Source organism: Anomaloglossus baeobatrachus, chromosome 3, assembly GCF_048569485.1.
Source record: "Anomaloglossus baeobatrachus isolate aAnoBae1 chromosome 3, aAnoBae1.hap1, whole genome shotgun sequence".
NCBI lineage: Eukaryota > Metazoa > Chordata > Amphibia > Anura > Aromobatidae > Anomaloglossus > Anomaloglossus baeobatrachus.
Window position 1 is genome coordinate 54,360,759 of NC_134355.1, and position 16,748 is coordinate 54,377,506.

At 51.5% G+C, this 16,748-nt stretch overlaps 1 protein-coding gene across 1 annotated transcript in view; it reads right to left on the reverse strand.

The window, feature by feature from the left end:
• LRPPRC (leucine rich pentatricopeptide repeat containing) overlaps positions 1 to 16,748 on the reverse strand; it is a 334,390-nt gene that overhangs the window by 65,918 nt on the left and 251,724 nt on the right. Inside the window, exons 27-28 of the mRNA XM_075339187.1 lie at positions 16,269 to 16,359; positions 7,690 to 7,832 (exon numbers count right to left, since the gene is read on the reverse strand). Coding sequence (XP_075195302.1) covers positions 7,690 to 7,832; positions 16,269 to 16,359 — 234 coding nt within the window. The remainder of the gene's footprint in view (positions 1 to 7,689; positions 7,833 to 16,268; positions 16,360 to 16,748) is intronic.

Consider the following 16,748-nt stretch of genomic DNA (forward strand, 5'->3'; position numbering starts at 1 on the left):
ATATCGAGGGTCTATGTGGGGCCTCATACTGTATATCGAGGGTCTATGTGGGGCCTCATACTGTATATCGAGGGTCTATGTGGGGCCTCATACTGTATATCGAGGGTCTATGTGGGGCCTCATACTGTATATCGAGGGTCTATGTGGGGCCTCATACTGTATATCGAGGGTCTATGTGGGGCCTCATACTGTATATCGAGGATCTATGTGGGGCCTAATACTGTATATCAGGACTGTGGGAGCTCATACTGTATGTAGGGGGCTGTGTGGGGGCTCATGCTGTATGTAGGGGGCTGTGTGGGGGCTCATGCTGTATGTAGGGGGCTGTGTGGGGGATCATGCTGTATGTAGGGGGCTGTGTGGGGGCTCACAGTATATAGGGGGCTGTGTGGGGGCTCATATTGTATGTGGGGGCTCATACTGTACGTAGGGGCTGTGTGGGGACTCATACTGTATGTAGGGGGTTGTGTCGGAGCTCATACTGAATGTAGGGGCTGTGTGCGAGCTAATACTGTATGTAGGAGGATGTGTAGGGGCTCATACTGTATGTAGGGGCTCATGCCCTGTGTAGGGGGCTGTGTGGGAGCGCATAGTATGCATGAGGCTGTGTGAGGGCTTATCCTGCATGTAGGGAGCTATGTGAGAGCTCATGCTGTATACAGGAGGGCTGTGTGTGGGCTTATACTGTATAAAGGCAGCGTAAACATACTTAATTCTGCTCAATATTAAATGATGCAATATTATAATGTATTAATATTAAAGCAGAATTTTCAGCCTATTAGTTCAGCCTCCACACCAGTCACGGTCTCTCATGTGGCCTCTAGGGATAATTAATTGCCCCCCCCCCCCCCTGCTGTAGTGCATTAGTATTGTGACCAGGCCCTTTTTGTGTGATTGGAGCGGTAATGAGCATGTGCGGTCACTCGTATACACAGTGAGTGGAGCAGGGGTTGCACGTTCTCACTACCGCACACAGGGGGCTTTGGGACCACCATTTCTCATGATGAATAAGCGTCCCAGCAGTCAGACCTGAGAGATCATACATTTACACCTTATTCTATGGATAGACGATAAATGTGGTTTAAGTGAAAATCCCTTTAAATGGCGAACCATGACAAGAAAAAAAAGAATTTTGTTACTTACCGTAAATTCTTTTTCTTATAGTTCCGTATTGGGAGACCCAGACCATGGGTGTTTAGCTTCTGCCTCCAGAGGACACACAAAGTACTACACTTAAAAGTGTAGCTCCTCCCTCTGAGCTTATACACCCCCTGGTAGCCAGTCCTAGCCAGTTTAGTGCAAAAGCTGAAGGAGAATAGCCACCCACAAGTAGAACCGAGTAAGAACCGGAACAACCGGAGACTCTGTCCACGACAACAGCTGGTGATAACACACGGAACAAGAAAATTGCCAACAGGCAACAAGGAGGGAGCTGGGTCTCCCATTACGGAACTATAAGAAAAAGAATTTACGGTAAGTAACAAAATTCTCTTTTTCTTTATCGTTCCTTTGGGAGACCCAGACCATGGGACGTTCCAAAGCTGTCCCTGGGTGGGAATAAACAGAAAAAACTAAGAAGTAGGCGGAGCCTAACTTCACAAGTGGGCGACAGCCGCCTGAAGGATGCGTCTGCCCAAGCTCGCATCTGCCGAAGCATGAGCATGCACTTGGTAGTGCTTCGAAAAGGAATGCAGGCTAGTCCAAGTGGCAGCCTGACAGACTTGTTGAGCCGTAGCCTGGTGTCTAAAAGCCCAAGAGGCACAGACAGCTCTGGTCGAGTGTGCTTTGATCCCCGGCGGGGGAGGCACCTGAGTACTCTGGTAGGCGTCCGAAATGGTCGATCTAATCCAACGGGCCAAGGTCGGCTTAGAAGCAAAGAGACCCTTGCGCCGCCCTGTGGTTAGCACAAAAAGAGAGGTGCACCGCCTAAGCGCAGCGGTGCGAGCCACATAAATCCGGAGAGCACGCACCAGATCTAGAGTATGCAGCGCTTTCTCAAAGCGATGAACAGGGGCCGGACAGAAGGAAGGCAAGAAAATATCCTGGTTAAGGTGGAAGGGAGAGACCACCTTAGGAAGAAAGTCCGGGGTCGGACGGAGAACTACCTTGTCTTGGTGAAAAACCAAAAAAGGTGACTCCGAGGAGAGCGCAGCCAAATCAGACACTCTCCTGAGAGAAGTTATGGCAACTAGAAAGGCCACCTTTTGAGAAAGACGATACAAAGAAACCTCCCTAAGAGGCTCAAAGGGGGGTTTCTGCAATACCGTGAGGACCAAGTTAAGGTCCCAGGGATCCAAGGGCTGCCGATAAGGCGGAATGATGTGAGACGTACCTTGCATGAAGGTGCGGATCTGAGCCAGCCGGGCGAGACGCCGCTGGAACAGCACTGATAGAGCTGAGACTTGTCCCTTGAGAGAGTTGAGGGACAGTCCTAGCTGCAGACCGGACTGTAAAAAAGACAGAAGGGTCGGCAACGAGAATGGCCAAGGAGAATGGCCGGAAGAGCGACACCAGGACAGGAAAATTTTCCAAGTCCTGTGATAGATCTTGACGGAGGAAGACTTACGGGCCCGAGTCATAGTGGAGATGACTTCAGGAGGAATACCAGTGTTAAGGTGAACTCTTAACCAGAGATCACTAGTTGCCTACTGCCTGGCCAAATTGGTGTGGATCGAGTGCATGCTTGAAAAATGAGATCAGACACAGTCGGATATTCATCTTTCCTCGACAGAAGTCAGCCCATGGTCTGCTTTATTACAACTGAGCTTGCTCTGATATAACCTTGCAAAGGGGCATGTCCGGATGTGTTCATTGGTCAGTGGGTCGAACAATGTATTAGTCCATGAGCTGATTGGTAGGCGTCATTGTAGGCGGGTCTATGACATCATTGGATGGATCCATGGTGATGGTGATGGGAGGGACGTCATCTGGTGGATCCATGCTGGATGGTCTGGTCTGTAATGTCATCTGATCTTTGGTTTGGTCTTCTCTTATATGGTATCTTCTTACACCTGGACATTCCTTGCATTCCAGGCAAGGTGTGGAGAAACAGGCAATGACAGCCACCTTTATATCTGTGTCATGTATATGATCTGAAACCTGAATTATGTAAGGCAAATCGACATATTTACCACAATGCTCTATGTCCAGAGGTTAATTAAGTATTTCATTTTATGGCTCTCCTCAACACCAGAAGCCGTCAAAATCCAGGACTCAAGGAGCCACGCCGTCAATTTGAGTGCCGCAGAATTCGGGCGGAAAAACGGACCTTGCGAGAGCAGGTCTGGACGGTCCGGAAGATGCCACGGCAGCTCCACGGACAGTTGGAGCAGGTCCGGATACCAAGATCGCCTGGGCCAGTCCGGTGCAATGAGGATGACTCAACGGCCCTACATTCTGATCTTGCGCAGGACTCTGGGCAAGAGAGCAAGAGGGGGAAACACGTAGGACAGACGAAACTGGGACCAGTCTTGAACCAGAGCGTCCGCGGCGAAGGCCTGAGGATCGTGGGAGCGAGCCACGTAAACCGGAACCTTGTTGTTGTGACGGGATGCCATTAGGTCCACCTCCGGAGTGCCCCACTTGCGGCAGATTGATTGAAACACTGCCGGGTGCAGGGACCACTCACCACCGTTCACGGATTGACGGCTGAGATAATCTGCCTCCCAGTTTTCTACGCCAGGGATGTGGACTGCGGATATGGTGGACTTGGAGTCCTCCGCCCATTGAAGAATGCGTTGGACCTCCAACATTGCCAGGCGGCTGCGTGTCCCGCCTTGGTGATTGATGTAGGCAACCGCTGTCGCGTTGTCTGACTGGACTCGAATGTGCCTGCCCGCCAACAGGTGGTGAAAGGCTAGGAGAGCTAGAAGCACAGCTCTGGTTTCCAGCACATTGATTGAAAGGGCTGACTTGGACGGAGTCCAAGTGCCCTGAGCTCTGTGGTGGAGATGTACCGCTCCCCAGCCGGATAGGCTGGCATCCGTGGTGAGAATCACCCAGGACGGAGCCAGGAAGGAGCGCCCTTGGGACAGGGAGAGGGGTCGAAGCCACCACTGAAGAGAGCTCTTGGTCCGTGGCGACAGAGCCACTAACCTCTGTAAGGAGGAAGGCCGCTTGTCCCAACAGCGGAGGATGTCCAGCTGCAGAAGACACAGATGGAACTGGGCAAAGGGAACAGCCTCCATGGACGCCACCATTTGACCCAGCACCTGCATCAGACGCCTGAGGGTATAACGGCGGGGCCTCAGGAGAGAGCGCACCGCCAACTGGAGTGACAGCTGTTTGTTTAAGGGCAACTTCACAAGTGCCGGCAAAGTCTCGAACTGCATCCCTAGGTACGTGAGACTCTGGGTCGGAGTCAGAGTGGATTTGGGAAGATTGACAAGCCACCCGAATTGGGCTAGAGTGGCGAGAGTGAGCGAGACACTCCGCTGACAGTCTGCGCTGGATGGACCCTTGATTAGAAGGTCGTCCAGGTAAGGGAGCACTGCCAACCCCTGGAGGTGCAGGACCGCAATCACTGCCGCCATGACCTTGGTGAATACCCGAGGGGCCGTGGCTAACCCGAAGGGGAGAGCCACGAATTGGAAATGATCCTCTCCTATCGCAAAACGTAACCAACGCTGATGTGACACTGCGATTGGCACATGTAGATAGGCATCTCTGATGTCGTTGGATGCCAGGAACTGCCCTTGGGTCATAGAGGCAATGACTGATCGCAGAGACTCCATGCGAAAATGTCGCACCCGGACATGCTTGTTGAGAAGCTTGAGATCCAGGATGGGCCGGAACGTACCGTCCTTTTTTGGAACTAGGAAGAGATTTGAGTAAAAACCTCTGAACCGTTCCTGAGTGGGAACTGGGACAATCACTCCGTTTGCCTGCAAGGACGCCACGGCCTGCGAGAAGGCGGCGGCCTTGGAGCAGGGGGGAGTTGAGAGAAAAAATCTGTTTGAAGGGCTGGGAGAGAATTCTATCCTGTAGCCGTGAGATATGATGTCTCTCACCCACTGATCGGAGACTTGCTTTAACCAAGCGTCGCCAAAGTGGGAGAGCCTGCCACCGACTAAGGACGTGGCTGGAGTGGGCCGAGAGTCATGAGGAAGCTGCCTTAGTGGCAGAACCTCCTGCGGTCTTCTGCGGACGCGCTTTTGGGCGCCAGTTGGATTTCTGATCCTTGGCTGAGTTAGCAGACGAGACGGAAGGCTTAGAGGATGACCAGTTGGAGGAACGAAAGGAACGAAACCTCGATTGATTCCTACCCTGGGCGGGTTTCCTGGTCTTTGTTTGTGGCATGGAAGTACTCTTCCCGCCAGTAGCTTCCTTAATGATTTCATCCAACTGTTCACCAAACAGCCGTGAACCAGCAAAAGGGAACCCAGCAAGAAACTTCTTGGAAGAAGCATCTGCCTTCCACTCTCGAAGCCACAAAATCCTGCGGATAACAAGAGAATTAGCTGAAGCCACCGCAGTGCGGTGAGCAGCCTGTAGCATGGCAGACATGGCATAAGAAGAAAAAGCTGAAGCCTGAGCAGTTAAGGTAACCATCTCAGGCATAGATTCCTTGGTGAGGGAATGCATCTCCTCTAGAGAAGCAGAGATGGCTTTGAGAGCCCACAATGCTGCAAAAGTCGGGGAAAACGCGGCCCCCGCCGCTTCATGCACAGATTTGGCCAGAAGGTCAATCTGACGGTCAGTGGAATCCTTAAGTGAGGTGCCGTCAGCCACCAACACAACGGTCCGGGCTGATAGCCTAGACACCGGAGGGTCTACCTTTGGGGAGTGAGACCACTCCTTGACCACCTCAGGTGGAAATGGAAACCGGTCATCAGAACCACGCTTTGGAAAGCGTTTGTCAGGGCAGGCCCTGGGTTTGGTCACAGCGGTCTGAAAACTGGAGTGGTTAAAGAACACACTCTTCACTCTCTTAGTAAACTGATGTTTTTCTGCCAAAGAGAGTTGCTCCACTGACACTGGCGGATTGAGATCCAGCACAGTATTAATAGAAGTAATCAAATCACTAAGGTCCGAGTCACCCTAAGAGAAATCGATGGGATACATGGCCTCCGAGCCCCCAGTGAGGGTATCCTCCTCATCTTGAGAGTCAGCTCTTGAGACAGAGCCGTGGGGATGGGGAGGTAGAGGAAACCCTGCGCCTTCTCTTAGAAGGACGGGGTCTGGGATCAGATGATGAATCCTCCGTGAGCTCTGATGGACGGAGGTCAGAGGATAGGAGTCCTCTGTCAAAAGGTATTAGAGGCACCCTGTGAGGGGGGCTGATGCATATTCATCAAAGTCCTGGACAAAAGTCCCATGGACTCAGCAAATTACTGGGATATGGACCTAGAAAAGGACTCTACCCAGGCCGGGGGTTCAGTCACAGGTGCAGCAGCAGCAGCCGCCTGAGAGACCACTGGGAGTGAGACTCCAGGCTGTGGCACCGCCAAGTTAGAGCAACCATCACAGTGTGGATAAATGCTCGGCTCAGGCAGCAGGAGCTTACATGCAGTGCATGCAGAATAAAGCTTTGGAGCCTTGCTCCTTGTGTGAGACATGCTGCTGGAGTGGGGGCTTTGCAGAGAATGAACCCCAGGGAGAATATACAGAGGTCCACAACCGGAGACCGGCTGTGGCTTACCAGACCGCTGAGCGCGGTGTTGTGTGCCCTCCAGATCCCGAAGCCCGGTCCCCCAGTGCGCAGCACCTCAGCAGAGATGCAGGATGTCCCAGAGCAGAGTGAACTCTGCCTGAGAAATGGGGACTAGGGGCGTTCCTATAAAAGAGCGGGAACTGGAGGGCTATAGAGACCTGCAGGGAAGGAGGGACGCCCCAGCAGTGGGGAGTGTCCCTCCCCTGTGTAGAACGGCCGCCGGGAGGAGCCGAACCTGTCCCTCTGCATGAGTGACATGCGAGGGCAGGAAAACGAAACTAGGCCTCCGGCGAAGCCGGGGCTTAAATTTAAGCGGCGAGGCCGACAAGCAGGCACCATCAGCGCGGTTCTCGGGCAAAAGCTGGAGAACCCGCCGGAAAAGTTAAAAACAATCACATACAGCATACTCTCCCCATACAATAAAGAACCGGGACCCCCAACATAAACGTCTCAGGTACTTAGCTGCTGAGACGCAGGGCCATGTCCCTGGGGATGAGTGCTCCGGTAAAACAGAATCCTCAAGGGTCTGTGGATGGAGACCGGACTCCTGCCAGGCATGGAGACCGTGCTGGCTCCCACTTCAAGCCAGAGCCCAGAAGGGATGGTGAAGGAGCGCGGCATGTAAGGGTTCTGCCTTGTAAATCAACCTTAACAACACCGCCGACACAGTGGGTAGAGAAGGGACATGCCGGGAGTCCAGACATGGACCCGCTTTTCTTCAAACTCTTTCCAAAAGTCAAACAAATCAGATGAGAATGCATGTGTGGATGTATGTCCTCCTGAACACAAAGCGATAAACTGGCTAGGACTGGCTACCAGGGGGTGTATAAGCTCAGAGGGAGGAGCTACACTTTTAAGTGTAGTACTTTGTGTGTCCTCCGGAGGCAGAAGCTAAACACCCATGGTCTGGGTCTCCCAAAGGAACGATAAAGAAAAGTGTTTTCCCATTTTGGACTTTAATTGCTTACAATCTATAAAAGCCTAAAGCCATGCACATTTCGCCGCTAGGCAGATGTTGAAGAACGGAGTCTAGTTACCTCTGATATATGATCATTAACATCTTGTCCATTTTTCCTAAATATGTTTCTTAATAGGGTCAGCGTCGTCTCCTGGGGCACAACGCCTTCTTCCTTCATTGTGTACCATGTGGTCTTTGCCTTTTCCCAGTCGTTATTCTTATCTGGAAAACAAAAAGAAACAAATAAAGCAAATGAAAAAAGAAATAGTTGATGGGACCAACCACAATCAAGCCGCATACTTGTCCACAGATTGAGTGCGGTATTACTGCTCAGCTCCATTCACTTGCATGAAAGCCAAATTCCAGTACCAAAGAGAACCCATGATAAGGGTGGCGCTATGGTCCTCAGAGCTGCACCTCAAAAGTTTAAGCAAAGCCAATAAGCATGCTGAAACCCTACAGATCCTGATATATGGTATATTAACACTAGACGTCTCAGCGAGGGGTCATTTAACATTTCTACCTTTGGAACCCAGAGACGGGTCGAATGACCTGAAGGATTTTAGCTAACATCCTATAATCACTGTCTTTTGTTCTGTAATGAAGGCCATTACTGTCGCACCACAGGAGGTTGCGGTTTTCCATTGAGTTTAGCCATTTAGTTTCTAGTTAGTTCTATTCAATTTGGACTATGGGTCATTTAACCATCTTTCGGGACTTCAGGGGGGAGCTCGAAATTTCTGGGACTTCAAGTGTTAAAGGAGTTCAGCTAATAATTAAGGTTTCAACCTGCAAATGATTTTGAAGAGTGTTTATTAAAGGGACTATGTCAGAAGGTTTTTGCTATACAAGCTGAAGACACCATGCTGCAAGGGTTAAAAAATAAAAAGCAACTGTTCTTCTCTTATCTGTCTGTGAGCTATGGTTTACTTAAGGGGAACCAACCAGCAGGATTTTGCTATATGAGGTGCGGGCGGTGCCATACAGGCAGTAAGATGCTGAATCCTGGCATACCTGTTATAGAAAGATCTGATGCTTGGTTGATGAAATATCTTTAATCAAAGTTGCAGAAAAGCACTGCACTTTGTTAAGTGCAACATGGACGGATCTTTGTGGGTCAGGTTCTCCCGTTTATTCCCCCTCCGGCATCCTCTGGCTCGCCCCCTTTTCTTTATTTGAATATTGCATTGCCACACTACTCAGGTCTTCACAAAAATGGCAGCGGAGTACGCGCATGAGTGTATCACAATCTCCGGCACCATTTCATAGAACACACTGCGGTGAAGACTATGAGAAGCATCGGCATGTGCGCAGATGTAAAAAAAAATAAATAAATAAAACTGCACACGTGCCAATGCTTCTCAGTCTTCACAGCAGTGTATTCAATAAAGTGGCGCCAGAGATCGCGGTACGCGCATGCGTGGACTCTGACACCATTTTACTGAAGACCTGAGTATTGTGGCAATTTGAATGCGCCATCAACAACAGCAATGGCAGCGCAATATTCAAATAAAGAAAAGGGGGCAAACCAGAGGACGCGTGAGGAGGAGGAATAAATGGGAGGACCCGACCCACAAAGACCCGGTGCCTTTGTACCCATCAATAAAAGTGCAGTGCTTTTCTGCAACTTTGATTAAAGATATTTTATCACCAAGCATTGGATCTTTCTATAACAGGTATGCCTGGAATCTGCATCTTACTGCCTGTATGGCACCGCCTGCACCTCATATAGCAAAATCCTGCTGGTTGGTCTTTTTTAAACTAAAGGCTTTATCACTTGGTGATTATCATTGATGTTGCTCATGCCCAGCAGTCCGGCACACCCTCTCCTGTGTTTGACACCTCACAGTCAATGCACAATCTCTATAGAGAGCCTGTTGTGGTCGGGGAAGCACAATCAGCTCTCGTGTTTTCCTGGCTCTAAATTCTTTAATTATGTGAGAACGGCTGCAGCCAGCAATCTATGTGATACACCACTGGATTCAAAATCTCCTTAACTATATTATGCTACTGTCAGATGATTTAGCGAGAACCTGCTGACAGATTCCCTTTAAAGGGTACCTTGTCAGGTAAAATCCATTATTAGGCTGGAGTCACACTTGCAAGTGACCTGCGTGTGACTCGCATCGCATCACCAGGCCTGGACAGGAGTGTGTTGCCTGCATGTACTTCTATGCAGCGAAGATGTTCCTGTCCGAAGAGCATCTCGCCGTGCCGGGTGATGTGACACGAGTCACACGCGAGTCACTTGCACATGTGATTCCGTCCTAAACCTGTATATATGAGGCTAGTCTGCAGGTTAATAGTGTCCTGAAGCTGCCCAGTGCCGACACCAAGAGCCCCGCTACCGGGAGGAAATGAACTTTAGGCCTCAAGGCAGCTTCAGGCTTTCGGTCATAGTGGCGATATCCCAGGGTGGCTTCAGTTATCGCTCCATGCATCATGAACGACAACTGGAACTGTGCTCCCTGCACTGACTGATAGCCAGCTCAGGATTAGAACATTTCCTCCCGGCAGCGGGGCTTTCAGTGTCGGCGCTGGGTAACTTTAGAACACTATTAACCTGCAGATTAACCTCATATCTACAGGTTAATAGCATTTTTTCTTCTTAACCTGACAGGTTCCCTTTAAGTGGCAGATCAATCAGTAAGGACCCTCCTGATAGCTGCCACTTATGGCTTATCCCACGGTTTTCTATAGTGGGAAAACCCCTTCATTTGCCATAAAGGAAACTTTAGACCCAAATACCGATAGTAGCGGCGAGGGTGAACATAACTGAATAAGGGCTCCGATATCTCAAAAAAGAGAATTTTGTTTACTTACCGTAAATTCTTTTTCTTATAGTTCCGTCTTGGGAGACCCAGACCTTGGGTGTTTAGCTTCTGCCTCCGGAGGACACACAAAGTACTACACCTAAAAGTGTAGCTCCTCCCTCTGAGCTTATACACCCCCTGGTGAGCCAGTCACAGCCAGTTTAGTGCAAAAGCTGAAGGAGAATAGCCACCCACAAGTAGAACAGAGCAAGAGCCGGAACAACCGGAGAGACTGTCCACGACAACAGCCGGTGAAAACACGCGGAACAAGGAAATTGCCAACAGGCAACAGGGAGGGTGCTGGGTCTCCCAAGACGGAACTATAAGAAAAAGAATTTACGGTAAGTAAACAAAATTCTCTTTTTCTTTATCGTTCCTTTGGGAGACCCAGACCTTGGAACGTTCCAAAGCAGTCCCTGGGTGGGAAATAAACAGAAAAACTAAGAAGTAGGCAGAACCTAACTTCACAAATGGCGACCGCCGCCTGAAGAATGCATCTGCCCAAGCTCGCATCTGCCGAAGCATGAGTATGCACTTGGTAGTGCTTCGAGAAGGTATGCAGGCTAGTCCAAGTGGCAGCCTGACAGACTTGTTGAGCCGTAGCCTGGTGCCTAAAAGCCCAAGAGGCACCGACCGCTCTGGTCGAGTGTGCTTTGCTCCCCGGCGGGGAAGGCGCCTGCGTACTCTGGTAGGCGTCCGAAATGGTCGACCTAATCCAACGGGCTAAGGTCGGCTTAGAAGCAGGGAGGCCCTTGCGCCGACCTGTGGTTAGCAGAAAAAGAGAGGTGCACCGTCTAAGCGCAGAGGTGCGAGACACATAGATCCGGAGAGCACGCACCAGATCTAGAGTATGTAGAGCTTTTTCAAAGCGATGAACAGGGGCCGGACAGAAGGAAGGTAAGGTAATGTCCTGGTTAAGGTGGAAGGGAGAGACCACCTTAGGAAGAAAGTCCGGAGTCGGACGTAGAACCACCTTGTCTTGATGAAAGACTAAAAAAGGTGACTCCGAGGAGAGCGCAGCCAAATCAGAGACTCTCCTGAGAGAAGTTATGGCAATCACAAAGGCCACTTTCTGTGAAAGACGATACAAAGAAACCTCCCCAAGAGGCTCAAAGGGGGGTTTCTGCAAGACCGTGAGAACCAAGTTAAGGTTCCAGGGGTCCAAGGGCCGCCGGTAAGGCGGAATGATGTGAGACGCGCCCTGCATGAAGGTGCGGACCTGAGCCAGCCGAGCGAGACGCCGCTGTAACAGAACTGACAGAGCCGAAACTTGTCCCTTGAGAGAGTTGAGGGACAGTCCTAGCTGCAGACCGGACTGTAGAAAAGACAGAAGAGTCGGCAAGGAGAATAACTCGACGACCCTCCATTCTGATCTTGCGCAGGACTCTGGGCAAGAGAGCTAGAGGGGGAAACACGTAGGACAGACGAAACTGGGACCAGTCCTGAACCAGAGCGTCCGCGGCGAAGGCCTGAGGATCGTGGGAGCGAGCCACATAAACAGGAACTTTGTTGTTGTGACGGGATGCCATTAGGTCCACGTCCGGAGTGCCCCATTTGCGGCAGATCGACTGAAATACTGCCGGGTGCAGGGACCACTCGCCACAGTCCACGCTTTGACAGCTGAGATAATCTGCCTCCCAGTTGTCCACACCTGGGATGTGGACTGCAGATATGGTGGACCTGGAGTCCTCCGCCCATTGAAGAATGCGTTGTACCTCCATCATTGCCAGGCGGCTGCGTGTCCCGCCTTGATGATTGATGTAGGCAACCGCTGTCGCGTTGTCTGACTGGATTCGAATGTGCCTGCCCGCCAGCATGTGGTGAAATGCTAGGAGAGCTAGAAGCACGGCTCTGGTTTCCAGCACATTGATTGAAAGGGCTGACTCGGACGGAGTCCAAGTGCCCTGTGCTCTGTGGTGGAGACCTACCGCTCCCCAGCCGGATAGACTGGCATCCGTGGTGAGAATCACCCAGGACGGGGCCAGGAAGGAGCGCCCTTGGGACAGGGAGAGGGGCCGAAGCCACCACTGAAGAGAGCTCTTGGTCCGTGGCGACAGAGCCACTAACTTGTGTAAGGAGGAAGGCCGCTTGTCCCAACAGCGGAGAATGTCCAGCTGCAGGGGGCGCAGATGGAACTGGGCAAAGGGAACAGCCTCCATGGACGCCACCATTTGACCCAGCACCTGCATCAGACGCCTGAGGGTATAACGGCGGGGCCTCAGGAGAGAGCGCACCGCCAACTGGAGTGACAGCTGTTTGTTTAAGGGCAACTTCACAAGTGCCGGCAAAGTCTCGAACTGCATCCCTAGGTACGTGAGACTCTGGGTCGGAGTCAGAGTGGATTTGGGAAGATTGACAAGCCACCCGAATTGGGCTAGAGTGGCGAGAGTGAGCGAGACACTCCGCTGACAGTCTGCGCTGGATGGAGTCTTGACTAGAAGGTCGTCCAGGTAAGGGAGCACTGCCAACCCCTGGAGGTGCAGAACCGCAATCACTGCTGCCATGACCTTGGTGAATACCCGAGGGGCCGTGGCTAACCCGAAGGGGAGAGCCACGAATTGGAAATGATCTTCTCCTATTGCAAAGCGTAGCCAACGCTGGTGTGAAACTACAATTGGCACATGTAGATAGGCATCTCTGATGTCGATGGACGCCAGGAAATCCCCTTGGGTCATTGAGGCAATGACTGATCGCAGAGACTCCATGCGAAAGTGCCGCACGCGGACATGCTTGTTGAGAAGCTTGAGATCCAGGATGGGCCGGAACGTACCGTCCTTTTTTGGAACTAGGAAGAGATTTGAGTAAAAACCTCTGAACCGTTCCTGAGTGGGAACTGGGACAATCACTCCGTTGGCCTGCAAGGACGCCACGGCCTGCGAGAAGGCGGCGGCCTTGGAGCAGGGGGGAGTTGAGAGAAAAAATCTGTTTGGTGGGCTGGAAGAGAATTCTATCCTGTAGCCGTGAGAGATGATATCTCTCACCCACTGATCGGAGACTTGTTGAAACCAAGCGTCGCCAAAGTGGGAGAGCCTGCCACCGACTAAGGACGTTGCTGGAGCGGGCAGAGAGTCACGAGGAGGCTGCCTTAGTGGCAGCACCTCCTGCGGTCTTCTGTGGACGCGCTTTTGAGCGCCAGTTGGATTTCTGGTCCTTAGCTGAGTGAGCGGACGAGGCGGAGGGCTTCGAGGACGACCAGTTGGAGGAACGAAAGGAGCGAAACCTCGACTGAATCCTACCCTGGACAGGTTTCCTGGTCTTGGTTTGTGGCATGGAAGTACTCTTCCCGCCAGTAGCTTCTTTAATAATTTCATCCAGCTGTTCACCGAACAGCCGGGAACCAGCAAAAGGGAGCCCAGCAAGGTACTTCTTTGAAGATGCATCTGCCTTCCACTCTCGAAGCCACAAGATCCTGCGGATAACGAGGGAATTAGCCGAAGCCACCGCAGTGCGGTGAGAAGCCTCTAGCATGGCACACATGGCATAAGAAGAAAAAGCTGAAGCTTGAGAAGTTAAGGCAACCATCTCGGGCATAGATTCTCTGGTGAGGGAATGCATCTCCTCTAGAGAAGCAGAGATGGCTTTGAGGCCCCACACTGCTGCAAAAGTCGGGGAAAACGCGGCCCCCGCCGCTTCATACACGGATTTGGCCAGAAGGTCAATCTGACGGTCAGTGGCATCCCTAAAGGAAGTGCCATCAGCCACCGACACAACGGTCCGGGCTGAGAGCCTAGACACCGGAGGATCTACCTTTGGGGAGTGAGCCCACTCCTTGACCACCTCAGGTGGAAAGGGAAAACGGTCATCAGAACCACGCTTTGGGAAGCGTTTGTCAGGACAGGCCCTGGGTTTGGTCACAGCGTTCTGAAAACTGGAGTGGTTAAAGAACACACTCTTTACTCTCTTAGGCGAGGTAAACTGGTGCTTTTCTGCCAGAGAAGGTTGCTCCTCTGATACTGGCGGATTGAGATCCAGTACAGAATTAATGGAAGCAATCAAGTCACTAAATTCTGAGTCACCCTCGGAAAGATCAATAGGGCACATGGAGTTAGCCTCCGAACCCCCTGTAAAGGCATCCTCCTCATCCTGCGAGTCAGCTCTTGAATCAGAGCCACGGGATGAGGAGGGAGAGGAAACCCTGCGGCGCCTCTTAGGAGGACGGGGTCTGTGCCCTGATGATGAATCCTCTGTGAGCTCCAGTGGACGGAGGTCAGAGGATAGGGATCCTGAAGGACCCTTAGCAAGAGCATTAGAGGCACCCTGTGAAGGGGGCTGATGCATATTCATCAAAGTCCTAGACAGAAGTCCCATGGACTCAGCAAATGACTGGGAGATAGACCTAGGGAAGGACTCTACCCAGGCCGGGGGTTCAGCCACAGGTGCAGAAGCAGCCTGAGAGACCACTGGGGGTGAGACTCCAGGCTGTGGCACCTCCAAGTTAGAGCAGACATCACAATGTGGATAGGTGCTCGGTTCAGGCAGCAGGAGCTTACATGCAGCGCATGCAGTATAAAGCTTTGGAGCCTTGCTCCTCGTGTGAGACATGCTGCTGGAGTGGGGAAAACAGCTTCTACAAAGAGAATGAACCCCAGGGAGTATATTCAGAGGTCCACAACCAGAGACCGGCTGTGGCTTACCAGACCGCTGGAAGCGGTGTTGTGTGCCCTCCAGATCCCGAAGCCCGGACCCCCAATGCACAGCACCTCAGCAGGGATACAGAGTGCAGGATGGCCCAGCGCAGAGTGAACCCTGTCCAAGAAAAAGGCCGCCGGAGCGAAGAGAGGGGGCGGGACGGGGGCGTCCCTGTAGGAAAGCGGGATCTGGAGGGCCATAGAGACCTGCAGGGGAGGAGTCACGCACAAGCAGTGGGGAGTGTCCCTCCCCTGTGCAGGACGGCCGCCGGGAGGAGCCGTGCCTGTCCCTCTGCATGAGTGACATGCGAGGGCAGGTAACAGAAACTAGGCCTCCGGCGAAGCCGGGGCCTAAAGTTGAGCAGCGAGGCCGACGCGCAGGCACAATCGGCGCGGTTCTCGGGCGAAAACCAGAGGACCCACCGGAAATGCCAAAACAAATACAGCAAACACACTCTCCCCATACAATAAAGGACAGGGACCCCCAACATATGAACGTCTCAGGTACTTAGCTGCTGAGACGCAGGGCCAGGTCCCTGGGGATGAGTGCTCCTGTCCAGCAGAGTCCTCAAGGGGCTGTGGACGGAGACCGGTCTCCTGCCAGGCATGGAGACCGCGCTGGCTCTCACTTCAATCCAGAGCCCAGGAGGGATGGTGAAGGAGCACGGCATGTAAGGCTCCAGCCTTGGAAATCAACCTTACAACACCACCGACACAGTGGGGTGAGAAGGGATATGCCGGGAGTCCAGACGTGGACCCGCACTTCTTCAATCTTTTTCCAAAAAAAAAATCATATGAGAATGCATGTGTGGATGTATGCCTTCTGAACACAAAGCGATAAACTGGCTGTGACTAGCTCACCAGGGGGTGTATAAGCTCAGAGGGAAGAGCTACACTTTTAGGTGTAGTACTTTGTGTGTCCTCCGGAGGCAGAAGCTAAACACCCAAGGTCTGGGTCTCCCAAAGGCACGATAAAGAAAAATAAATGCAATATAATATCACAACATACTAGTAAAAGCCTTGAGAGTCTGCATGGGATATCACAACCACTGGGTGGCTACAGATAGACACAAGTAGCATAAACATCTCCCAACAGAGTATACAAAAATCTCTTGGGAGATGTCAAGTTAAGAGAAAAGGCAAGCAATACGCCAAAATGGATACATCTGTAGTTTTAGACTTTTAAAGCCGAGAAAATGATGTAATATGAAATATACCATATATTTTGAAGAGTTGAAAGTACAGGTTCTCTCGATCGCAGTCAAATAGTTTCTGGGAGATTTCTACACACTTCTCCAACAATTCCACCTGCAACAGAGACAACATGGAGAATCTCAGATACTCTATGGGGAAAGGACCATGTAGCACTGGAATGTTAGATTAATACCCCACCCAAGTAAACATTCATTTAAAGAAATAATCCAAGGGATAAAAATCGGCTCCAAGCTAGTTACAAGAAATAGATATAATAGTAAAACTCACTGTCGCTGACCCCCCACAGCTCCTGTTCTGACGATTACCTGGTTTTCACTGGTCTCTGCTTCTTCGTCCCGTCTCGACATCAGAAATGACCGACTATTTAAAGGGGATCTCTGAAGAGGGCAAGTTACCACGTATCCACAAGATACATCACAAATCCAACCGCAGGGACCTGCGCTGATCATCAGAACAGAGAATTTTTATCCCCATTACAAAAT